This window comes from Eschrichtius robustus, chromosome 19 (assembly GCF_028021215.1).
Source record: "Eschrichtius robustus isolate mEscRob2 chromosome 19, mEscRob2.pri, whole genome shotgun sequence".
Taxonomy (NCBI): Eukaryota; Metazoa; Chordata; class Mammalia; order Artiodactyla; family Eschrichtiidae; genus Eschrichtius; species Eschrichtius robustus.
In genome coordinates, this window is record NC_090842.1 from 28,587,004 (window position 1) to 28,612,768 (window position 25,765).

The window sequence follows — 25,765 nt, forward strand, 5'->3', positions numbered from 1 at the left end:
AATTCCAAACAGCTTATAATATGACTATAAGAAGAAAGCCAATTGGGTTGGGCATTAGAAGGGTATAAAGTGGCAAGAAATTAACATTTGTAGGAAAGCGAAGAACCCCAACCTCTCACACCCAGGTAGAGGGAGCCCAATTCTGCTTCCTCTAGTGGACTTAATTTTCCCTTATAAATTACAGCTTTGTATAGCAAAAGATAAATACTGAATATTGAAAACAAATGTGCCTACTAATTACAAGGTAAAAGTAAAGTAAGAGGAGTCAAGACAACATTTAGTATTTTATGAAAGGAATAGAATTCCTACAAAGTTCCTAAAGCTTAAACGCAAGGTAAAAACCATCACTGGACCCAATATAAAAACTGAGCCAAAGATGTGGCTGGGGCTGGAGCAGAGCCGAAAAAGAAAAAGAGGGGCTTCCCTAGTGGCACAGTGGTCAAGAATCCGCCTGCCAGTGCAGGGGACACGGGTTCGAGCCCTGGTCCGGGAAGATCCCACATGCCGCGGAGCAACTAAGCCTGTGCGCCACAGCTACTGAGCCTGCACTCTAGAGCCTGCGAGCCACAACTACTGAAGCCCGCACGCCTAGAGCCCGTGCTCCACAGCAAGAGGAGCCACCCCAACGAAGAGTAGCACCCCCTCGCTGCAACTAGAGAAAAGCCCATGCGCAGCAACAAAGACCCAATGCAGCCAAAAACAAAATAAATAAAATAAATAAGTTAATTAAAAAAAAAAAAAGGAAAAAGAGCACATCTAAACTCTGGGTGGAAGATTAACATGAACTTAAAACTTGAGAGAAAAAAACAGCTGAGGGGCAATTTCACCTGTGTTTTCCTATTTCTAAATCAGCTTAGAAAACCACTGTTAGGGATTTGGCACCATGTGATTCAGCCCAAGGAATGATTATTGTGCAAAACTATCTGAAAAATGAGTATCCGCCACCCACTCGCCAAAAAAACTGCTGCTGCTCTCATCCGCACAGGTCTCCAAGGTACTCACATGATTGAGAAATTTGCTGTCTCGTGTGGCCCAGCCGATCTGCATGACACCAGAAGTGACCACTGTTACTTCGTAGTACCACACCCCAGCATCCACACAAAAGGTGCAGCGCACACTTTCAAAAGAAGAGGCATCACAGCGAGCCTGGCAAAATCAAAGAGCATGGCAGTCCACCATCAATGCCTGAAGACCACCAGAGATAACCGACTGCTCAGAAGGTGGAACCTATTCTTCCTCATTAAAGCTCCTGGTGGATTACTGTCTTCTTCCCTGTGCATTCTCAGTGACAAAAAGTACAAAACCGAAGGAAGGACACTCTATTTTATAGTTTAATTTCCAGGGAGTTCCAGATTGAAAGGATTGGAAGACCTCAAAATAAGAATTAGTGAAGGCTACTGGCTTCATTTTTAAGTACTTACAGAGCTTTGCTCTTATAGTAGAATCTTTTCCAAATGCATAAACATTGCCTTAACCTGTACTTGTTAGGGAGGGAGATGAGGGAGAGAAGGATATTGAAGGGTATAAGATGGAGTACCTAAAAATAATCTAAAGCAGAAAGCTACGTAAAGCATTTGGCAAGATGTAAGATCAAAGAGCCTATGTGCAGCCATTCTTCAAACGGCTCTTTAATCTTGACATGTCTAGTGCCTAACGGTACCTTCCTGTATATTAAGCGGCTCTTTCATTAACCTTCACCCCCAAATCAGCAACATTTTCAACATACAGGGAGAAGGTGAAGCTCTAGACTGAATACAATTGGCTATGCAGGGATTTAAAAAGGGAAGGACCTCTTTTAGAAACACTAGTCTTTGTACCTTTAACTGCATAAAATGGCAGAGATGAAAATCATACATATTTAAACCAATCAAACATTACAGCATGTACTATATGTATAGGACCATGTGAGATATGAAAGAGTAAATAATATCCCAAACACGCTCTCTCCCACCACTTCTACCTCTAAACACTCTTTGAGTATGTAGAAAATTTCCATCTATTTTGCAAGGATTGCTTTTGTTCAGAACCAGGGCACGAAAATGAGGACAAGATTTTCTCCCCAGAATGGTCCGTCTATGGAAGCTTTACCTCCAAGCCATGAGGCGAGATCTTCAGGTACTCACTGACATCGTTGCTATTTAGCATGGCCTTAATGCTATTCAAGTCCACTTTCTCATAGGTCAGCTGCCTACCTTCTTTTAAAACTGCAAAAGAAAAAGTGGGCACATTTCTAAGGCAGGCTGTTGTGGAGAAAAAAGCTACTGTCATCGCTAGTTGCCATTCTAGTTAAGAAGTGGAGGTGCTCATAAATGGCAGAATTGGTAGACTTATAACCTTAGCTTTGCTGCTACACTGCCATATGAAGATTAATTAAGCAAATACTAGTAAAGGCAGCACTTCTAGGTTTATATTTCTGTTCCCTATAGTCATTATTTTGCATGTAGCAAAATCCAAATGGTACTTTTTCAGAATTATTCTTTAACTGGCACTACACAGGCTGGGCACTGAGCTACTCCGCATAATGTTGCAGTAGGAGCAGAGGGGTCACATGTCCAACTGTGCTTTAGCACAGTGCTACCTGTGGGAGGGGGAGTGAGGTTAGAGCAGTAATATAGTTTTAGTTCTTGCAGCCCTTGGAGGAGAAAAAGAAAAGTTGGGAGCAACTCTCACGGTATAGGTAAGACATGACTTGAGTTTTGAAGAGCAAAGCTGGGACAGAGAGAAGAGTAAAGAGGGAATTCCAAGTGAGGGGAACATGCCCAGGGGTAGGAATGATTGGGAACTGCTTGTAGGACAGTGAGAAGAGTTTGTGTTGGAAAGAGTTGATTAGACAGTGGCATCTGATCAATAGCCTGGATGCAGGAGGAAACAGGGGACCAGTAAAAGTTTTTGAACAGGAGAGTGCTGCAATTAGAAGCATTCCATCTAATAGTCTGAAGAGTCCCTAGGATACTTTACTGCTAGAATATAGCCAACCCACCAGTAGAGGACCTTATACGGAAAAACTCACACTGTCACAAAATAAAGACCTGTGATCCTATTTAAGAAGTGGATTTGGAAATGAAAACAGGCATTTTAATAAAGGACAACTCCTACTTACAGAGATTGTCTAAGCTCCACTGGGCACAGAAACCAACTTGACGTTTCAGATAATCAGGATCATCAGCCCAGGACTCTAATGTGACAAGCCGGTCACTAATACTGGATTCAGATATAGTCAATTTATTTTCACCTGTTGGGAAGACATAAACCTTAAATTAACCATGAAAGAGTAGGATGATTTGCTGGGTAGATTAATGGAGGGTAAGAGTGAGGAGAGACAATTAGAGAATCTGGAAACTATAATAATGACAAAGCCCAAGAGCTCTATTTTCTAGAAAGTAGCAATATGATCACTAAATTTTTAGCTATAAAAAGTGGGTAATCACGGTCACCAAGTTTTGATTCTTTTTATATATATATATTTTTAAAAAAAATTTTTTTTAACATCTTTATTGGAGTATAATTGCTTTACAATGGTGTGTTAGTTTCTGCTTTATAACAAAGTGAATCAGCTATACATATACATATATCCCCATATCTCCTCCCTCTTGCGTCTCCCTCCCACCTTCCCTATCCCACCCCTCTAGGTGGTCACAAAGCACCAAGCTGATCTCCCTGTGCTATGTGGCTGCTTCCCACTAGCTATCTGTTTTACATTTGGTAGTGTATATATGTCCATGCCACTCTCTCACTTCGTCCCAGCTTACCCTTCCCCCTCCTCGTGTCCTCAAGTCCATTCTCTACGTCTGCGTCTTTATTCCTGTCCTGCCCCTAGGTTCTTCAGAACCATTAAGTTTTGATTCTTTAGGTGAGAAAACTCTTGCCTTTGTCACTGTTACATCTTACTGGCTTTGAGATGTTTACCCAGACAAGTCAGAATGTATGCATGCTTATTTATTTATTTGGCTGTGCCACACGGCTTGAGGGATCTTAGTTCCCCAACTGGGGATTGAACCTGGGGCCACAGCAGTGAAAGCCCAGAATCCTAACCACCAGGCCACCAGGGAATTCCCCAGAATGTATGCATGTTTGATGGGGTTCAAAAGCATCAGCTCATCCAGTAACTATGAAAAATAAGATTTTTAACAAGCAATATAGATCATTAATGTAAGAAGTCACTATACCTACTTGTCTGTGCAAACTTTTCCAGTGCGATAAGTGCAAAAAGCATGACTGTGGGGTGGGACTGTAATTTCTGAAAGACAACAAAAGATAAAAAAAAAAAAAAAAAAAAAGCAAGAAAAAAATCATTGTCCTGCGGAGGCAGCAAGTTATCAATTTCCTCTTCTTACCCAATGTGTGCTAGATTTTTTTTTTGGAGCAGTAGGAAAAGTTTTACTCATTCAAGTCCATGATTATCCATTTGCTAATATTGTTAGTAATAAACCAAGATAGAGTCTCTTAAAATCTTGTATTATTTTCTTGAAGTTACTGTGTTCGTTTATAGATATGGAAATTTCAAAAGTATCTTATTAAATGTACTATGTTATTTTACTTAGTAACATTTATATATTAAAGCTTTGTTAAATAAAATCATGCTGATTCTTATATTCCTTTAAGCAAGCCAAACAGAAGCCCAGAAATATAGCTAAAAATGGCTTTTTATTCAGAACCCTAAAAGGAGCCATTCATCACTACCAAGTTCCAAAATTATAAATAATGAAATTAACAACTCATGGCTTCATTTTCAATCTGTTCTCTGAAAGGAATTCTACAAATGCTGATGGTAGGTGGGAGAGAGCAACAAGTGAGCTCTTTCAGTTACATTTAAGCTCATGTCACACGTGTTCACATTTGAAGGAAGGTCTATCTGCTTAACATCGTATCTTCTCACAGCCATCCTTCCCCACAGCTATGCTAGGTGCCTGCGAAAGAGCTCTAGAACAACAGATGATTTCCACTCACTTTTCTGGTGCCCAACTGGGTTCTGCAGAGCTCATGTAACCATCGCCCTTCCCTGCTGCAAAGCCTGTTTAGCACCTCAATCCCTCTGTCTGGTTTTTCAGGCCCTGAGCCCTCCCCACCTGGCTACTAAGTCTATGTCCTCCTGTCTCTGAACACTGTCTTCTGATCAGATAATTCTCCGTAATAGGATGGGAACATGGCCATTTCTGGCTCTAGGCTTCTTCCGGTGATGTGCCCTTAGCCAAGAAACCCATTTCTTCCTCCTGTGTGCACAAACAAATCCTAGCCCTGTGGTGTGACCCAGCTGAGGTTCCACCTTCACCAGGAAGTCTGCCTCCCATGACTCCCAGCCTCCTCCACCCATTTCTCCCACCTCCCAACCACCTTCTCAGATCCCTTGACACTTGGTCTGAAGGAAGCTATTTTGCCCTTGATCATATCCTGTCATAAAATGGAGGCTAACTGTCTTGTCTGAGTAGTTTTGTTCCCCTAACCAGGAAACTGCTTGAGGGCAAAGGACTATTAGACTACTTCTGTACCCCTACAGTGCTTACTTAGCATAGTGTCAAGTGTTTTAAGTACATATCATATAGGTCCTGAAAAATAGGGTCTTTCAGATTTTGAAAAAAGGCCAATGCACAGCAGGCCTGCAAAAATAACTTTAAAAAACACAGACCAGTGAAGACTGCAGTCAAGCAGTGTGAGAGATCCGATAGCACAGCCTTGGCAAACCACAAGCTTCCCAGACGATATATCAAATAATCAACAATAGTTTTAAGAGCAGTAGTGGTGGGAGGGGTGGAGGAACAGAGATTTATATACACTGGGAACCTGACCTCACAGTTTCCTGGCTTGGAATGCCATGTAATTTTGTTCCCACTGTGGAGGTTCCTACTACCATTTGGCAGACTCTAAGGACGCACACACAAAAAAGCCAATCATAGCACCTATCTTATGACTAAATTTAAAACCAGACCAACTCAGCTGTTTTTGCTTGCAATAAATTCTTATCCTGCCCTTACTTTTTTTTAAACACAGGAAGGAATAGATAAACACTCAGGAAACACCTGCAAATAAAATTTATAGCTGATTCCATTCTCTGCGCCAGTGGCTAAGTGGGCAATTTTAGAAAAATGCACAATTCTAGATGGCTAAGAATAACTAGCTTTGATGTCTCACTTACCAGACACTGTAGCAAATATTCCAGTATTCCTGGGCTAAGTAAACCTATACTTGCAGGACCTAGACGAATACAACAAACACTGGATATAATTAAATGTGTTACATTATTTTGAATTTGTAACTAATACCAATAAAATTGTAGAGCTCTTTTACAAAGTACTCTCATGTACATTATCTTATTCAAGTCTCCTACTTAAGGTAGGGAATAGTACTATCCCCATTTCACAGTTGAGCAACTGAGCCCACTCCTGAGACACACTCCTGAAGTGACTTACTCCAGGGCACTTGGGGAGCACATGGCAGAGGCTGAACCAGTACCCATGCTTTGATTTCTAATCCATTGTTTCTTCCACCGTAAATGATACAACTAGCTGGGTTATTCACCTATACTTTGATGTTAACTTTCCTAAAATGGGTAACATTCACAGACAAGTAAAAAATCTGCTTGTCTTCTCAGGAATTGCTCCAATTTAAAGTTCCTTTTCTTCTTCCCCTACCGAATATGTCTCTATTGCCTAGCTAAACTTTATAAAGTGTGTGTATATGTATATTATATATTACATACAATCTTTATTTATCTTATGAGCTTAGCCTTTTCTCTTATTTTTAATTTTAAAGCAAATAAGGAAAACTTTTTCTTTTAAATTTCCCTCTGAAAGTCCTCAAAGCTAAATTAGTTTGCATTTACCTCTGTGGCCTTGAGTAATTTTTTTCCAGTTAGGCCCTGTTGCTCAATTTTATTTTAATTTTTTAGAGACACTTCTTTCTGGTAAAGCAGGTTTGATCAAAGACCTGCAGTGCCATCTTCCCCTTGATGTTAAACAACTTAAGATCTTCTTTGGTGGAGCTTCCCAGAGTTACCTGCTAGTTTCTCAGCCAAGCAGCCTAGGACTGCAGATGTGTTCCTGTGTTTGGCAGGATGACCTGAGTCCTGGCAAGCTACTTCTCCATTTAAGTTGAGAATTTCAGTCAATTTCTGGAGTGCATCCTAAAAACAAAAATGTACAAACGGATTTGATAAATATATTACTTAGGTTTTTTTTCTCAAGGTAATTCTCTGACACAAAAGCAATAACAACGTGTTAAATTAACTCAGAATGACCATACAAAAATGATATAGTATAGCCACAGGATACCATTATTGATGGGAAATATTATTTGATCAACCTGAAAGTTTTCTTAAATGAATTGCTAGATTCCATTTCATTCAAAATGTACCAGTTGTATCAAATATATGCTATATACTTGAGTCGTTAAACAGACTAAATCCACCCAAATGCCAGTATGATTGATAACAATAGGGCCTAGTGATACTGAAGTAAAAAGTTTCTTACAAAATTTTTTTTTATCAATCAAGAACAAATATCACCAGAATTTTAAAGGCAAAGACTTTAAAAGACCAGGCAAAGGTCAATTCACCAGTGACAAGGCCAAAGACTTTTCCCTCTGTCCATGTTTTCCATGTTAGGCCCAAATGTCTGAGGCTTAAACAAATGAAAGATGCCAGAATCCAAAATTTTTAAAAAAGGATTCCATAGACCATATGGAATAAGGCAATGTAAGTTAGATACTTTCGTTCTACATAAGGGATAATCAAAGTTATGCCAATATTTAATATGTTTAAGACTCAAAAGTGCTTTTGGTATAACAGTGTTTTCTCTTAATAGAAAATGTTTAAAAAACTTTTGTTATGAGGAAATTGTTTGGAGAGAGATAAGAAAATCAGCTCAGCAACTGAACATTCTTTTCTAGTTTCAAAGATTGCCATTTCAGATATAAATGCTTCCATTTTTAACATTTTTAAAATTTTAAACTAAAGTTTTACAGTAAGCTATTGACAGAAAGAGGATGTAGCAATTTATTAGTAATAAAAAACAAGTTTACATAATGAAATTAATATTAAATAAATCAGACCCAAAATATATAAAAAGAAATGCATTATATCAAATGTTCTTTGTGGTCATTCACCCTGTGTTTAAGCGTAGATGTCAGTTTCATAAAAGATAAGTATTAACTTACTTTAGTGGGCAATGGACATTCATCTAGTAATAATGTTATAACAGCTGGTCCCAGTGGATCTTCCAATGGAATAACTCTAATTAAAGACTGGACAACGTCCAACCATCCTTCATCTAGGAGCAAATCAAGAAGATTATACGATGGAGCCATATTTTAAAAATGTGAAAATACATAACTTACAACACAAGATGACTTCACATTAAAATAGAAACACTCTTGGAAAATAGAAACATCCTATAGCTTTTAAGCAGCTAGTATTTGGCATGCACATGGTCATCAATTGCTAGCCATCACAGTAGAGACAAAGAATCCTAACTTACAGGAGTCTGGTGATTTGGGGGTATCTTTATTTGAAGAAAATTTAAGCTATGGTTCTGGGTTCTCAAATTAAATAGTTTCCAGCATCTTATTTATGACATAGGAGTTAACTGAGAAGATTAAGTATCTGAAACAGTTGGCTCTATTTTCAGAATGACATTTAGGAAATTGAGGGCCAAAAATTTATCCTCCCCATTCTAGAAGAGTTATAGTCGAAGATCTGTCAATGCCAAAAATAATTTTATTTTAATAATTTTAGTGAGATAAGACCATTACTGAAATATGCAGCCTATACTCAGGATACAATACAGTGCTTATTAATTATTGTCCTCATACAAGAAAATTTCCATAGACTAAGGGGTTTTTTCTTCATCATGTGTGTTAAGTATTTTTGAAGTCTTTTATTAAAAAAAAAAAAAAAGTGGCTACACTTCTTCATGATCATTAATTAGGAAGTATTTTAAAAAACTTTAAAAATACCTGTTTCTGCCATTTCGTGCAATGTAATCATTGAATAGGGAGGTTCCTGATCACTGAAAAACAAACATTCAATACATCAAACTTGAAGAAATAAGAAATGACAATTTCAAATAAAAGTTCAAACTGGAAGTGTGGAGGTAGGAAGAGAAAGAAATGTACATGAGTGAGCGTAGAGAAAGAGATGGAGGAGACAACCAGAGCTATAATCTATAAGGACAAACGCACACCACGTGTGCTCATTTCCAAGGTTACTGTCTATGATGGCCCACAAATAAAATGGGCACAAGGGCACATGAAAGGACCACCATGTAGCCTGAAGTCAAAGCACGGGACTAATACTGGAGCCCAGAGCCCACTTTCAGCTTTACCTCTAGTGGCCCCATGCCAATAGAGACAAGCCAGGGAGGCCAACATCATCTTCCTCATATGTACCTCAAAGAATCACCAGGAAGGGAGATGACAATCCCAAATGAGGACTTACAGAAGCAAGGGCCTACGTAACATCTTCATTTTTAAGTGTTCTTCTGGTAAATATCACTATGTGCTTAAACTTCATAAAATGGTGTTAGAAGAAAAAGAAACCAAACTTAATTAAGGAGCTACTTAATCTTCTAGACACTGCTCTAAAATGGCATTTTCCCCTTAATTCAGTGGATTTTCAAACTGTGATCTCAGGAATCCAAAGAGGTGCTTTAAGGGAACTTTTAATAATGAATGAAATATTTCCCATCAAACAATGATAATCTAATTATTTAAGGAGTATATTCACTGCTTATTTGTTTACATATTGTGGCTCTCTGTTTCACTGTGAAAAAAAACAAAAACAAAAACTATTGTCTTCCATCTTTTAATCCTCAGAATAACCTTGCAATATGTGAATTACTAAATTCATTTCAGGTACTCATTAGGTCCCGGTGTTGGACACATCCTGTGCCTTTTCATAATAAGGGAAAATTCTTATTTAAAAGAATTGTCTTAAATGATATAACTAACTGATAACAAATGTTGCTCTGGGGCAATCTGGCAATAATGAAATTAGTATGCATATACTCAACAATGCTAGAGAAATTATTACACAGGTGCATATGAGGTTATTTGCTGCAATGCTATTTGTAGGAACAAAAAATTCAGAAGTAGTAACCTAAGTGACTGTCACCAGATTATATGATAACAAAATATAGTACTTTTGAGCATATAAAGGAATACTCTGTAGCAGTCAGAAGCAGTTGTAGCTTTATATACAGCAACATAGGTCTCAAATATAATGTTGAGAGAAGTCAAAACCAAAGAGACTTCTCTGTTATGTAAAATTTTAAAATCATACACAAAACAATATTTATAAACTTCCTATACAGACATAAACAAACATATGCCAGGCATATTGGAAGAACATACCTTAAATTCAGTAGAATGATTACCTACTGCTATTTGGAGGTGGGTGGTAAAAAGGACAATGGGATTAGGGAAGAAGGGCAAACTAATAAAAATATGACAAGGTCAGTGACCAATAAGAAATATGAGCACCTGAATTCTATACAGACACACTTAAAGGACATACACACCCCTACACTCAAAAAAAACAAGATAAAATTCTTTGTGGAACAGAAATAGTGCAGAAACTTCCGGTGGGAGGCAAAAGCTACAGTCATAAGACTACTGGGCTCTGGGTCAGGAACTAGGCAGAGGTCACCAGGAGCTTTATGCCTGCAAGGCAGGTAATGGGGACCAAAACCCCACCTGTGCAAGTGATGGAGCAGACTCACCAAATGAAGTGGGAACAGGGTACCGTTCTCAGTGAAAGGAGTTGCAGAGCTCTGAATGATAATCTGAGCTGCAACCGGTATAAACCTGCAAGTCTCCGGTGACAGAAAAAGGCAGAGAAAGCCATGCAGCAGGACCTGGGTTTCTTACAGTGGGATGGGAACTCAGAACCACCACTTTTAGGTTCAGCTGTGGACTGAAGGTCCCTGAGACCCAGACGGAGACAACAAAGGTGACAGAGAGAAAGGGAGAAAAAGACAGGGAAAACAGACACACACACACACATACACACACAGTGAGGAAAAAAACTTCCATCAGGAGGAGCCTGCAAATTAAAATTCCAAAGTCATGAGAATAACATTAATACCATTAGCAATCTGAGGGTAAAGTTACTACCAAAAAAAAAAAGAGCAAATAATCAAACTTCAAAATGATTTTAAAATAAGTGTACTTCAAGTGTATTTCCTATAGCAGGTCTCTCACTATGCCGTTAAGAACTGTACTGTCCTCTCAAATCAAGGTTATCCTCTCCTAAGTAACAAGGAGGGAGGAGAACAATAAATATAGGTCATTTTATAATTGTGATATCTGCATACACCCTTTTACATATATTCTTACTAAGCCCATCTGTCCTTTTTTTTTTTATGGTTTTTTTTTTTAACATCTTTATTGGAGTATAATTGCTTTACAATGGTGTGTTAGTTTCTGCTTTATAACAAAGTGAATCAGTTATACATATACATATGTTCCCATATCTCTTCCCTCTTGCATCTCCCTCCCTCCCACCCTCCCTATCCCACCCCTCTAGGTGGTCACAAAGCACAGAGCTGATCTCCCTGTGCTATGCGGTTGCTTCCCACTAGCTATCTATTTTACGTTTGGTAGTGTATATATGTCCATGCCACTCTCTCACTTTGTCACATCTTACCCTTCCCCCTCCCCATATCCTCAAGTCCATTCTCTAGTAGGTCTGTGTCTTTATTCCCGTCTTGCCACTAGGTTCTTCATGATCTTTTTTTTTTTCCCTTAGATTCCATATATATGTGTTAGCATACTGTATTTGTTTTTCTCTTTCTGACTTACTTCACTCTGTATGACAGTCTCTAGGTCCATCCACCTCACTACAAACAACTCCATTTTGTTTCTTTTTATGGCTGAGTAATGTTCCATTGCATATATGTGCCACATCTTCTTTATCCATTCCTGTCTTTTATGTTTAGTTTTAATAGCCTTATAAACTTCGCAGGTTAAGAAATTCTTTTCTTTAGCAGTTAAAAAAAAATAAGCTATGTAACTATGTTTACAAACTGTCTGAACCCCATTTTGCCATTATATTCTCCAACATGTCCCTTCATACTTGCTCTGCATCTGCCTAAGTTTTCCATTCTCAGAAGAGTTTTAACTATAATTCAGTACAAACAGGTTTAAGGTAAAAGTTAGGCTGTTATTCAAGTGTACACTACTTGCCTCACATAAGTGGATTATGTGCTTTAGCAACAAGTTCTCTTATAATTTGTAATATTCTCCTGAAGCTTGGAAATAAAGCTCCTCCTGCTTTGCCCCCACACTCTCTTAATCACCCTTTTAAAAAATACAGCAAAGTCTATTCTGTACCTGTTTTTCCAATGGGCTTAAATAACACTGCTGTGGTTTACTTCCTTATTTGGGAAGGACAACTTTTCATTACAATTTCACAGCATGTTTTAAATGTCACCATGAAGAAACTTTACATAACAGCTTCTAGACCCTTGCTTGAATTTAGAGGATGTAAATGGCATAGATTTATATTCAACAGATATTTCCCACAAACATATAAAGATTACATTAAATTAATTCAGGTACCAGAACTACTTCAAAGGCAGGTTTTAGTAAACTTAGGAAGGCCTTTCTGAATTGGTTATGGTGAATATTTGTAAGAACTACCTTCCCCCAGCATGCTCTATGGCAGATAGAAAAATATGCAAAATAAATCTATTTCTATGAGGAAAAAAAATACCTCGGAATAACATGCAAAGGTATACCTTGCTTTATGCTATACTTTCTCAGGAATAAACAAAACTGTGTTTTTATAAATGTGATTATCAAATATTTAGATACTTAAATATATAATACTAGCTGACCCTGAAGCAAAAAGAACCCAGATAGAACTTTTAAAAAAATAGTCTTCTTTTGAGCAATTGTTAACATGCAAGGCACCATACTAGATGCTTTATATATATTTTATCATGATAATCCTTGCAAGAAAGGTATTACTCTCCTTTCATAGATGAGGAATCTGAGGCTTAAAAGAAGTAATTTACTCAGTGTCATATAGCTAGTTAAGGGGCTGGGCTAGAATTTGAACCTTTGTCCACCATGGTTCTAAAACTTACTCCTAACTACTGTGCTATAGGGTTAAGTTAAAATATTTTTTTCAACTTGAACAATGCCCTTTAATTTCACTGTTATTCAATCTGGGATTTCGTACTTAGACAAAGCAGAGGGGAAAACAAAACAGGTACAGGTGTGTCCTGCAGTTTCTTTTAATTTACAAGCTTCCCAAATGGATCTAAGAGGGCCAACTAAGGGGTAAAAAAGAGGGAGGAGGATGAAAACTCTCCTTGACCTAAGTCCTTCCATTGCCAATGGAAGTTGCATGCAGCTATGCTCTTGGTAAAACAACTCATCTTGAATCTCTGGTCAGTGGAGTAGATAGTCAAGCAAGATAAGAGTCTTCGTGAAACCATTACCTCTTGTAACTTCAACACAAACTCACTCCATACTGACTACGTTCCCTAATAAAGATCATAGCTTTAAATAGTGTTTTCTGCTACAGAAATGTTTACACATTTCCCGACCAGTGTAGATGTTAGCAAGTAAAAACATCAAACCTTATAATTTACTCTGCCATAAGAGGAGAAATAAAATATTCTCCCCTTGCCCTATGAGCAACAAGCCTTGGCAAATATATCCTAATGAACCGAAGGAGTCCAAAAGTTATGGTTCCTGGCAGAAGGCTTTTCATTAGATAGGAGGTGACCGTGAGCCAGATACTTACTTATCTACAAGAGTCCGTATGACTGCCAGTGTGTCCAGCACTAGCCCGTCCACATTTTGTTTCTTTCTCCTTGGCTCGTGAGGTCCTCGGCCCCTCCTTGGTGGCCGAACAGGGTCCCGGGGTTGGCTCCTCATGTCAGCAGTGGGTACTGCACTGTTATCGGCCTGCTGCTGCTGGGTGTCAACGCTGTCTTCTGCTCCACTGTCGTCTCGGCAGATACAGGAATTACCCATGGTAGCAGTGGCACCTCTAGTCCCCAGGAAGCGGGCTATGTGCTCCTCAAGAGTCAACAGCAGACCCTGGCCAAGGCTTCTGCTCGCTAAGAACACAGCCCAACCAAAGATAATCATTTAGATAGTTTTCAGTTTTCCAAGTACTGTTGTCATAATCTGGATTTGAGGAACCTGCATCCTATTTGTTTTTAACAACTGAATGCTGAAGAAAGTTGCAGAGTTGATCTCCAACATTATCAATTACAAGGAATCCTGGTCATCCAGTGGCAGTTCTAAAAGAAAAAATGACAAGGAAAATGAATAAAAGATTCTTGCCTACTCAATTACTCAAACTTTCTTAGTGTGATATTATAGATATTAGGATTACAATGAAGAATCATCTTTGGTTATTTTTATAGGTTTCTGACGCAAAGAGGTGTCTTTATATAAGAGTTAACAACCAGTGATTCCTTTCTATCATTATAGTATAAAGTTGATTGCTAAACTATATCCTTGTAAACCATAGGAGTTACCATAGATTTTTTAAAAAAAAATCTCTATCGATACAGAAATACATGAGAAGAATGTGTGCAACTGTTTTAAGGGCTCCTTTTGTGGATTAAAAAAAATTGTCTCCTTTCTTAATTTAAGTGTATGAGAAATTTTAATATGTTTCAAATAAAAATATCTAATTACAGATGTTTGTCTACATGGGGAAGGATGGCTACATGTATATGTATGGCTGAGTCGCTTTGCTGTACACCTGAAACTGTAACAATGTTGTTGATCTGCTATACTCCAATATAAAATAAAAAGTTTAAAAAAAGAACAGAAAAAAATAGTTATGATACCAACGTGATAGCACCCACTTTATAACAAGAATAATAAAAGGATAGAGTGTTCTGTTCAAATTACCCAAACTGCATAGACTTCCCATTTGGAGGCACTCTTGAGAATTTACAGAAATCATGTAAGTAGTTACAAAGTTTTTCTGTTATGTAAGCAAGACTCTGTTTTGGGGAAGGTAAATATATATCACAAGGTTACATTTTCACAATGATAAGTTTGTTGCACACAACTGCTACAAAGTTAAGAACAGGGATGCACCAATGATCTTTGTCTGAGCACCTCATATCAGACACCTGGCTGGCGCTGGGAAAATAAAGATGAACAAGGTACAGTCCCCACCCTCCAGGAATTTGTGGATGGCCATTCTCATCCCACACAGCATGTTTATCATAAAAAAAAAAAAAGCCTAATGATAGAGCCAGCTCTTCATTAAGCTGAGGAAATCTGGTTACGTGTAAAAAGAAGTAAAGATTTGGAAGCAGGAGACTAACGTGGGGCTGGTAGCAAAAAGTAAAAAATCATGTTGAAACCTGAAGACTAGGACCCATAAGGACACAAACAGACACACAAGGATTAGAGACTGGTACATAAGGATTAGAGACTGGTAGTCTCTACTCAACATTTGGCTATTTACAATTACATCCTCATATCTTGAGCACTGGCTCAGAAATAGATATAAATAAAATAATTTAGTGGGATCAGAAGCAAGAGAAAACTTACTTGTTATTTTGGACAGATTTGTAGTAAATTCTTTTAAATATTTTCCCAGTCTAATTACTGCTCATAGGGGAAAAATGGAAGGGAAAAAATATATATATAATATTTAATCTAATCTAATATGTAGAGAGGGGGAAGGACAGGGTAAGGGAGGGAGGGAAGGAGAGGAGAGAGGAGAGGCAATGGATAGACATTATCTCCCTCCAGACTACCAAGACAGCAATGGCTGAGCCAAGCAATACCACAGATGTTCCTGGTTCTCCCAAAATAGTCAGGCTGTCTTCAAAATTTGGAGGTTGTACTTTAAAGGATGTGACTAAAGTATAGGTAGGAATATGATGCAAGGATTCAGCTGAAAATAACCTTTTAAAAGAGAACACAGTGGGAATTCCCTGGTGGTCTAGGGGTTAGGATTCGGCGCTTTCACTGCTGTGGCCCAGGTTCAATCCCTGGTTGGGGGACTGAGATCCTGCAAGCCGTGTGGCACAGCCAAAAATAAATTTAAAATAAATAAATAAATGAAAGAGAATACATTCTAAAACAGCAAAGAGTGGAAGTAATACCATACCATTCCCATCACTGCAGGGACCAGGGTATATAATTCCCTCCAGAGGGTAGATAACCAAGAGATTTCAATGCTTAAAAGGAGACAGAAATCAGAAATAACCCTTTTAAAGGGTCCTTGGTATAAATTTCTGTTGATCTTATAAATTATGCTGGTTTCTGAGAAAGACCAAAAAGGAACATTTAAGAAGTGATGCTTTGGAACTTCCCTGGTGGTACAGTGGATAAGACGCCGTGCTCCCAATGCAAGGGACTCGGGTTCAATCCCTGGTCAGGGAACTAGATCCCACGTGCATGCCGCATCTAAGAGTTCGCATGTCACAACTAAGGAGCCTGAGAGCTGCAACTAAGACCCGGCACAACCAAATAAAATTAAAAAAAAAAAAAAGTGGTAAAATCTCAAAGACAGCAAGCATTAGGTTAAAAAAAAAAAATGATGCATTGGCCCTTCTCACAAGCAACTTCACAGAGAAGGCACTGCTGGAACAATTTGGATGACAGGAGGTAAGAATCCAAGGTTTCTGGCAGGTCTGCCACTGGGCAGTAGCGTAGCTAATGTCACTTCATTGAAATCTTAAATTATTAGATTAAAATTTTTTCATCCATTGATTTTTTAAAATTAATTTTTATTGGAGTATAGTTGCTTTACAACGTCCATTGATTTTTTTTAAACATCTTTATTGGAGTATAATTGCTTTACAATGGTGTGTTAGTTTCTGCTTTACAACAAAGTGAATCAGCTATACATATACATACATCCCCGTATCTCCTCCCTCTTGCGTCTCCCTCCCACCCTCCCTATCCCACCTCTAGGTGGTCACAAAGCACTGAGCTGATCTCCCTGTACTATGCGGCTGCTTCCCACTAGCTATCTATTTTACATTTGGTGATTTTTAAAAAATAAAAAGTGAGAGGGAATTTGCTGGTGGTCCAGTGGCTAAGACTCTGTGCTTCCACTGCAGGGGGCACTGGTTCAATCCCTGGTCAGGGAACTAAGATCCCACATGCTGAAATGCGGCCCAAACAAACAAGCAAACAAAAACAAAAAACATAAAAAGTGAATACATGTTCGTTTTAAGACCTAAATGCTGTAAAGGTCTTTTGCTCTTTTCTGAAAGGCTTTCTTCATAGCCCATTCCCTTCCTGGAGGTAACCCCTGCTAAAAGCTTCATGAATCTGTTTCCACACCTATTATTATGTACTTACAAATTGGCTTTAAAAAAATTAATTAGATCACCATATTTTCTATGATTTGCTTTTCCCCCCTTAACATCTTTCTATACCAGTATATATAAAACGACCTCATTCCATTTAAGGCTGAACAGAAATCCATACTCTGGATTAATATAGTTTCTTAACCAATAGTCTATAAACGTCTGTGGCTAAACCAGCTAATACTTTGCGGATGGCAGAACGTAGTGGTCCAAGATTTGCTACAAGGGAACTCTACTTGGGAATGAAAGCTCTATCTCCTGGGGAGGTGCTCTCAATGTTATCAGAGCAGGAGGGAATTCCACTGGCTTCTCTAAAGCTCCAGAGCCTTTCCATGCAATCAGTATGGAAGTTGGGATGGACATGACATGCAAACAGTAGATTCAATCCAACATGACACATTAAATTGGGGAAGGCATACCTGAGGAAGGGAGACAAATCAGGTACTAAAAATATCGGCAATGATTTGAGGATGTCAAGGTGAGATTAAGTCTCAGAAAACAAAGCCTTGAAGGGGAGAGAACAGGGGATCCTATAAAGTTACAGTTTAATGCTAACACTTGTAGAGCTATTTAGAATAACTAACAAGAAACAATGTTGGGAGTGATTGTGAGGAAAGCAGTGGGTTATTTGTAGACATTGAAAAACAAGTGGAAAAGTGTGAGTCATGATATATACATGATCTGTTAGGATACAACTAACTATCCATGTAAGGGGAATGAGATTCCTATCACAAGCCATATTTGAAAATTCCAAATGGATGAAATTTTTTAATTTAAAAATAAATACATAAGAAAGAAAGAAAGAAAGAAAGGAAGGAAGGAAGTTTGTTGGATCTCAAATTCTTTTGTTTTAAAACATCTTTATTGGAGTATAATTGCTTTACAATGGTGTGTTAGTTTCTGCTGTATAACAAAGTGAATCAGCTCTATGTGTACATATATCCCCATATCTCCTCCCTCTTGCGTCTCCCTCCCACCCTCCCTATCCCATCCCTCTAGGTGGTCACAAAGCAACTAGCTGATCTCCCTGTGCTATGCGGCTGCTTCCCACTAGCTATCTATTTTACATTTGGTAGGGTATATATGTCCATGCCACTCTCTCACTTCGTCCCAGCTTACCCTTCCCCCTCCCCAAGTCCTCATCAAATTCTTAAACTTTATTCTATCCAAATTATTTTTGCTAAGGCTTATTTAAACTGAATGTAGAATAATTAAATCCATGCAGATTTCCATTTAGTACATTTCAAAGCAAATGGAAGATATCCAATAATACAGGTATTTCTAAAAATCTGACTAATTTGGAGGTGAGGAGAATTAAATGTAGTGGGGTTTTGTTTTTGTTTTTGTTTTTTTTCTATTTCCAAATTGAACTCAAGTATAGTTCAGGTCAATTTTTTCCAAAAGAGTCATTTTCCTTAAATGACCTAGAAAATGATGTCAACTACAAAATTTGTCAGAGAAGGAAATGGAGTAGAAAAATACAAGTATTTTCAATATTTTAAAACCAAAGACTCTTTTTTAAGGACTATCTGTAAAGACCAGGTATAAATAAGTTAATTAGGGGGAAGAAGCCAGGAGGCATTTCAAAGCAAAGACTATGAAACATACAAGGAAAAAATAAGAGCTATTAATTTTTTTCTGAAATGAGCATACAGAGTACTCTTGAGGGTTACAGCCAAAAGCAGGACAAATAAGTGAACAAAGTGTAAGATCTTTCAGGTTTATTCAGCACTAAAAAATGTTTAGCTTTTCATCTGGAAATGGCTGTCACTTATGACACTTCTCAGAGACTAAATTGTGAATACTTTAGGCAAAAGACTGGGTGGTGAAGCTAAACAATTATACTTTAGACAGCTTCATTTTATCTCATTCCAAAAAGCATTATGTGGCCCACTTTCCAAGGACCATTGTTTTAAGACAGTAACATTCAGTGTACAGATCTTGTACGGGATGCCAGAGGCCACCTACAGTACAAGGGCACTGGCTTTGCAGTCACACAGTTTGGGCACAGGTCCCAGCCCTGCAGTATTTCCAGCTACGTATTCTAATTATCCTGACTACTGACACACTCTAAAACATGGAGGGCTTCCCTGGTGGTGCAGTGGTTAAGAATCCGCCTGCCAATGCAGGGGACACGGGTTTGAGCCCTGGTCCACGAAGATCCCACATGCCGCGGAGCAACTAAGTCCGTGCGCCACAACTACTGAAGCCTGTGCACCTAGAGCCTGTGCTCTGCAACAAGCACTGCAATGCGAAGCCCACGCACCACAACGAAGAGCAGCCCCCGCTCACCACAACTAGAGAAAGCCCGCACGCAGCAACGAAGACCCAACGCAGCCAAAAATAAATAAATTAATAAATTAATTAAAAAAACAAAACAAAAAACATGGATAGGAATAGTTCTTACACCTCATAGTAGTTCTATGAGGATTAAATGAAATAGTACGTGTAAAACACATGGCACAGTGCCCAACATGTAAAATGGATCCCAAAATGCAAGATGTTATTATAAAATGAGCAGGTAGCTAATCAGAAGTAACCAGATAATCTGGGAGGTGGGGGCTATGGAATCAGATCTGTCTTAATTAAGAGCACTAAGATAACTAACAAACTCATCTTTTATAGAACTCACCTACCCTGTACTGAAATAATTTTTACTTATCTATACTTTTAGACAAAGAACCTTGGAAAAGATTGTAGCTTAATAATCCCAAAGGTGATGGGCATTAGAGTCACTTAGGTACTTCTTAAAATCCAAATTCCTGGTTCTACTCCAAATAGCCAGCATCTGAATTTCTAGGATGTGGCCCAAGCAAGTGTTTTCTTAAAAGCTCCCCAGGTGATTCTGATGGTGGCCAGGTCTGGAAATCACTGTGCTATAGAACCCAACACAGAAACTGGCACTGTAGGCAGAACTTCCTGACTGAATGAAGGGACAAATTGAAACACTAAAGGGTGATTCTTCTGGGGTCTAAAAAGTTAATCTCCTTTTCCAGAAAAATGAACTGAGACTATCTTTGAACATAGTCTTTTGGAGAAGTTAGCCAAAATAACCATTAGAAAAGTTACATCCATTAGTGATTACGTACAGTACATACTAACACAATGAAACAGCCCCCTATATTTCCCACCACATCCATCCTATGAAGCATCATACTGGACCTAGATGGTACCCTGCTTATGGGTAATGTTATCCAAGGGTTGACAGACTGAATGGAACGGAAAATGAGTAAGACTAGAGATTATGTAAAGGCAACACATTTGTAATACCTATATACTTCACCTTAAGTTTGAAGGCTACTTAGCATTAGATGGTCAAGTCAGTTTTGAAACCAAAAACAAAAGCTAGTCACATAATTTAAATATATACAACTATCAGATTTGCAGCTGCGGCAATCATCAACTGATTTCATGATAGTGATACCACTGGATGCCATTGCTTAGTAGAAATACTTTTCTTGGGCTTCCCTGGTGGCACAGTGGTTAAGAATCCACCTGCCAATGCAGGGGACACGGGTTCGAGCCCTGGTCCACGAAGATCTCACATGCTGCAGAGTAACTAAGCTCGTGTGCCACGACTACTGAGCCTGCGTTCTAGAGCCCGCGAGCCACAACCACTGAAGCCTGGGCGCCTAGAGCCTGTGCTCCTCAACGAGAAGCCGCGCCCCGCAACGAAGAGTGGCCCCCGCTCGCCGCCAACTAGAGAAAGCCTGTGCGCAGCAACAAAGACCCAACACAGCCAAAAATAATAAATAAATAAAAATAAATAAATTTATTAAAAAAAAAGAAATACTTTTCTTACCATCTAAATGGTAATGCTTTTTAAATCATTACACTGTTCATGACTATTCTGCTAAAAGGGCATAATTACAAACATTTCCTTTGCAAATCTACTTCTCTGAAGTTTAGTATTATTTATTTTTATCCTCCCCCTTTGAAAAAAGAAAGTAAAGACTATTCTTTCCATTCCTATATCATTTATGATTTATTAATTTTACATTTTATATGTTTTAAAGCCGCTCTGAGAGGGGGAAAAAACAAACTTGGGCTCTCAGTAAGTTTAGTGTTAAAGGAGTGAGGTCTAGTTCTCAAAACACAGACCTCTACCATCATAAACAGCTCACCACAGAGACATCCGCCAACTGGCCTAACCCTCTCTAACAAATGGTCCAGGAATCAATGATTCATCTCTTCAAATATTTGCTTGCGTTCAATCATAATACAGCTCAGTGACTTTAGGAATACTTTCTTTTCTCTGAAAATAAGACTTCAGGATTGTGCTGCCAAGACAGGAGAGGCTGGTTAAATGAATGACCATAGGAAGAAAAACCAAATTTTGGGCATAAAATTACTATTGCTGTCATCTTTACCTCATTGTTCCAAAACAGTGGATGCAGCACTTTTTTCCAATCCACCACCCAAAGGCTAAATCATATAGCATGAACAGTAACAATATATAATACACTGTAAATTTTAATGATTTTCTCTCCTTAGAAATTGTTTTGGATTTTTCCCCTAAGACAGTGAATGCATTACAAGTGGTAGCTTCTAGTGTTAATGTTCACTATGCCCCTCCGACATTTTATTATGAAAAATTTCAAACATATAGCAAAGGTGAATTTTACAGTGAACACCTATATACCCACCACCTAGATTCTACCATTTACATTTTACTATACTTGCTTTATCACATCTCTACACATCTCTATCCATCATCAATCCACCTATTTTTTTTGATGCATTTCAAAGGCATCAGTATACTTCCCCCTAAAAAATTCAGTATGCATATCACTAACTGGACTTCAGTGTTTTGAGGTTACATTTATATGTAATAAAATGTACAGGTCTTAAGCATGTATGTGCAGAACTTTGTCTAGTGTGTATACCTGTATAACCCAAACCCTATCAAGATAGGGAAACTTACCCAGAAATATATTTGCTTTTAAAATATCCTGCAGGACGCCCCAATGACCACAATTTTCTTGTATTTAAATGGGGAAAACTTGGAGGGCAACAAGATTCTTTGGTAGCAAAGTAGATAAGAAAGGTGTATTGTATATCAAGAGTACACTTGCCAGTTGAAACAGAAACCACCTAAAGACATTTTAACAAGAGCATTTTTTGTCTTTAGACTCTAAGGTATCTGATATTCAGGGGAAAGGGAAGTGAAAGATTGTGAAATATTTGGTTGGAACTTCACTTTTCCCCCAAAAGGAAAGGCAGCTCTGATAAGATATTTTTACATGTCATCCAGGTGTCCAAAACTGTCTGCAGTGGCACTGGGCACTTGAGGTTTAAGTCACATAGAGTATTCTTATCCCCTGGATTGTAACCTTCAAGTTGTCTGGGAAAAGCACTGAATGATTCTGATATTTCTCTTATGCACTGAGGTTGGTTTAAGAAAGTATATCTTTGAGGGAAAAGTAGATAATTTTTCTGGTTGAACTGTTAGAGAAGGAGTATTTATGGCTAGGACAGAGTAAGGGATTTCCAGAAGCAAATAACAATAAAAAAGAGAGAGAAAAAAAAAAAAAGGAGAAATGAATAATCCCTGTCTGGTCTCAAAGGTTGAAAAATTTGCCTTGGACCCAAAAAGGAAATGCTAAGGAAGAACTGAGGTAAGTGGTAATGATGGCTACCATACAGAGGAGAAAAACAAATGTAATACTCCATGCTGTTTGGAATTTTCACCTCCAGGAGACCAAATAACAGGAAATAATATAGATGTGTCATTCAAACACATACATGATTAACAAATCTGAAGGAAAAGGATTTTTCTGTTATAGGAAACTCTTTGCTATTAAGAAAAGCAAACAAAATATGTAAACAGTATGAATAGCAACACTTTCCTTAATGAGATCCACTTAAAAGTGGTGTCTGAAAACACTCAATTGCACACTCGACTGTATACCTACCAGAACCTAACAGGTATTCAATAAGCATTTTAAGTGAGTTTATTCTAAAATCTGTAAAGGGGATATATGTATATGTATAACTGATTCACTTTGTTATAAAGCAGAAACTAACACACCATTGTAAAGCAATTATACTCCAATAAAAATGTTAAAAAAAATCTGTAAAAAACATATTTATCTCTTTGAGAAGCTGAGACAACATCACTCAATAAATATGAATCTAATGCTTATATGCCAGGCACAGAGCAAAGATGAAAAAAGGTACCTCGTGCTCTTCTTAAAGGGATGAAGGAAGACAACACAGAGTGCCCAACCCATAATATAGCACCTGCCACAGAAGCCCATGCATATAGTGTCAGGTTCACTAGGAAGAGGCCTCTCGCTCCACCATTCTTCCAGTGGAAAAGGAACTTAGTAATATTCAAGTATCTCCACAGGAGCAAGTTTTTAGGTGACTGTATAAATCAGCATTAGCAAAAGAGGAATGAAGGATTTATATTTGCACTGCAACATATTCATGTCTTAAATAAGCCAAAATATTGTTGGTACAAATATCCCTGACCACACAGTGAAAGGTTAACTGAAACTCCATAAATTAAATTGATAAAGATGAAGCTAATAGTAACTCTAATGAAAAATAAAGAGGAACAACGATGAAAAACCAAGATCAATTTGAGACAATACTGATGATGCATCCCAAATAAGCATCATCCCTTCCTGAATATTGTAGGAATCCCCATTCTGCATATGACATGTAAGAAGCTTTGCACTGGTGCCAAGTTTCCTATGACAGTACTTCCTGGGAGAAAAAGGTATTAGAGCCAACAGTAAACTCTTTAATGTTGTGCTAGTTTTGGTTTATGAATATTATGTTTTAGTAATCCTTAATAATTTACTTGGCAGGTTATTAATAAGTAGCCTTAGGCATAGGTAGGTATGAGCAACTATGAAGCAATAAGAATTGAAAAAAAGGAGAGGGGCCAGGTAGGAGCCATACTTTGAGAATCATTGCATTAAAGGAGCACAGAAGAGGAAACTTAATTCTTCAGGAGGTAGAAGGGGTAAGAAAAAAAAACTAACACTGAAACATTAAACTGAGGTAATAAACCTGCCAAGTAAGGTATTTCAAAACCTTCTACTTTATGTGTATACGACCCATGAAATTATGCTTGGAAACTATAATTTCAAGCAATAAGAAAGCTACATACAAGGTTCATTCCTTAACAAACTTAAGGAGTGCATCAATCCTTTGCTGTCTCAAATGCATTCTTAGTTTTCAAAAGCTTAGAGAGGGAGAAAGGGGAATATTCTCTAAGAGCTTATCACTATTTATTAGATAACTTTATCTCATTTAGCCTTGTATATATCATAGTTATCTACAGTTAAACATGCTTTCACATACCGAACCAGCAAGCATTCCCTTTTGGAATGGACACTGAGAGTAAAATATAACAAATATGTACTTTTTTTCTAATCATAAAGGTTGGCAAGAAAACTATATCAAAAGCCAACTTATTGAACAGATAAACCAAAGGGAACATATTCACTTTTTTGCCTTCCTAAAAGTTGTGAAAGTCTCCTCCTAAGGTTGTGGCCCAAGTTATGGCATTTACTACTTCAGAACTGTTCTGTTCTTCAAGTTTCTAACTTGCATACCAGGAAAAAACTATCCAAATTCAATGGTAAATGCCTTGAAAAATGCCCAAATATTTGAAGAGAAGCTAAATAGATACTTTACTACCCACCTTTCCCCGGCCATAACTCTTTTGAAATAGATGACTGTGGTTCTACTGTGGTTCCTGTCTGTAATGCCTAATGACTTTTCACTTACTTTTGCAACCCTGTGACAGTCACATCCTACTTTACAAGAATCCCACCACAAAACAGAAAATTTCCAATTTAAAGTAGCGTTAATAGTGGGACTTCCCTGGTGGTGTAGTGGTTAAGAATCCGCCTGCCGATGCAGGGGACACAGGTCCGATCCCTGGTCCGGGAAGATCCCACATGCCGTGGAGCAACTAAGCCTGTGTGCCTGTGCTCTAGAGCCCACGTGCCGCAACTACTGAAGCCCGCGTGCCTAGAGCCTGTGCTCCACAGCAAGAGAAGCCACCTCAATGAGAAGCCCACACCCTGCAACGAAGAGTAGCCCCCGCTCGCCACAATTAAGAGAGAAAAGACTGGGCGCAGCAACGAAGACCCAACACAGCCAAAAAAAATAAATTAAAAATAAAAGTAGCGTGATAGTGGTTACCATCTCAAGAATTCCTAATAATTTTTCAAACTATATAGGTACTAGATTGTCCAAGAGAGTTGTATTTTAAAGAATGCAAAATGACTTCTCATTTCATTATAACAAATTACTTCATTATTAGGAAAAGCATAGGCAATTCTTGATAGACTGAATTAAGCTCATGAGTTGAAACAGACTGTAATAAATTCACTTTAGGAACACACAATGATTTTTTTTTTGATTATACTCTTGCCAAAACATACTTCAAAGCTGTTATTTTCCCCTATTCACTACAGAATAACATACTACTACATAAAATG

The 25,765-nt window shown here is 38.1% G+C and overlaps 1 protein-coding gene across 2 annotated transcripts in view; it reads right to left on the bottom strand.

The window, feature by feature from the left end:
• The window catches only part of RSPRY1 (ring finger and SPRY domain containing 1), a 50,029-nt gene that overhangs the window by 21,954 nt on the left and 2,310 nt on the right, over positions 1-25,765 (bottom strand). For both annotated transcript variants that reach the window (XM_068527523.1, XM_068527522.1), the window contains exons 2-10: positions 13,745-14,249; positions 8,947-8,999; positions 8,149-8,261; positions 6,991-7,117; positions 6,131-6,189; positions 4,171-4,237; positions 3,101-3,232; positions 2,089-2,204; positions 1,003-1,146 (exon numbers count right to left, since the gene is read on the bottom strand). In XM_068527523.1, coding sequence (XP_068383624.1) covers positions 1,003-1,146; positions 2,089-2,204; positions 3,101-3,232; positions 4,171-4,237; positions 6,131-6,189; positions 6,991-7,117; positions 8,149-8,261; positions 8,947-8,999; positions 13,745-14,094 — 1,161 coding nt within the window. In that variant the 5' untranslated portion in view covers positions 14,095-14,249. The remainder of the gene's footprint in view (positions 1-1,002; positions 1,147-2,088; positions 2,205-3,100; positions 3,233-4,170; positions 4,238-6,130; positions 6,190-6,990; positions 7,118-8,148; positions 8,262-8,946; positions 9,000-13,744; positions 14,250-25,765) is intronic.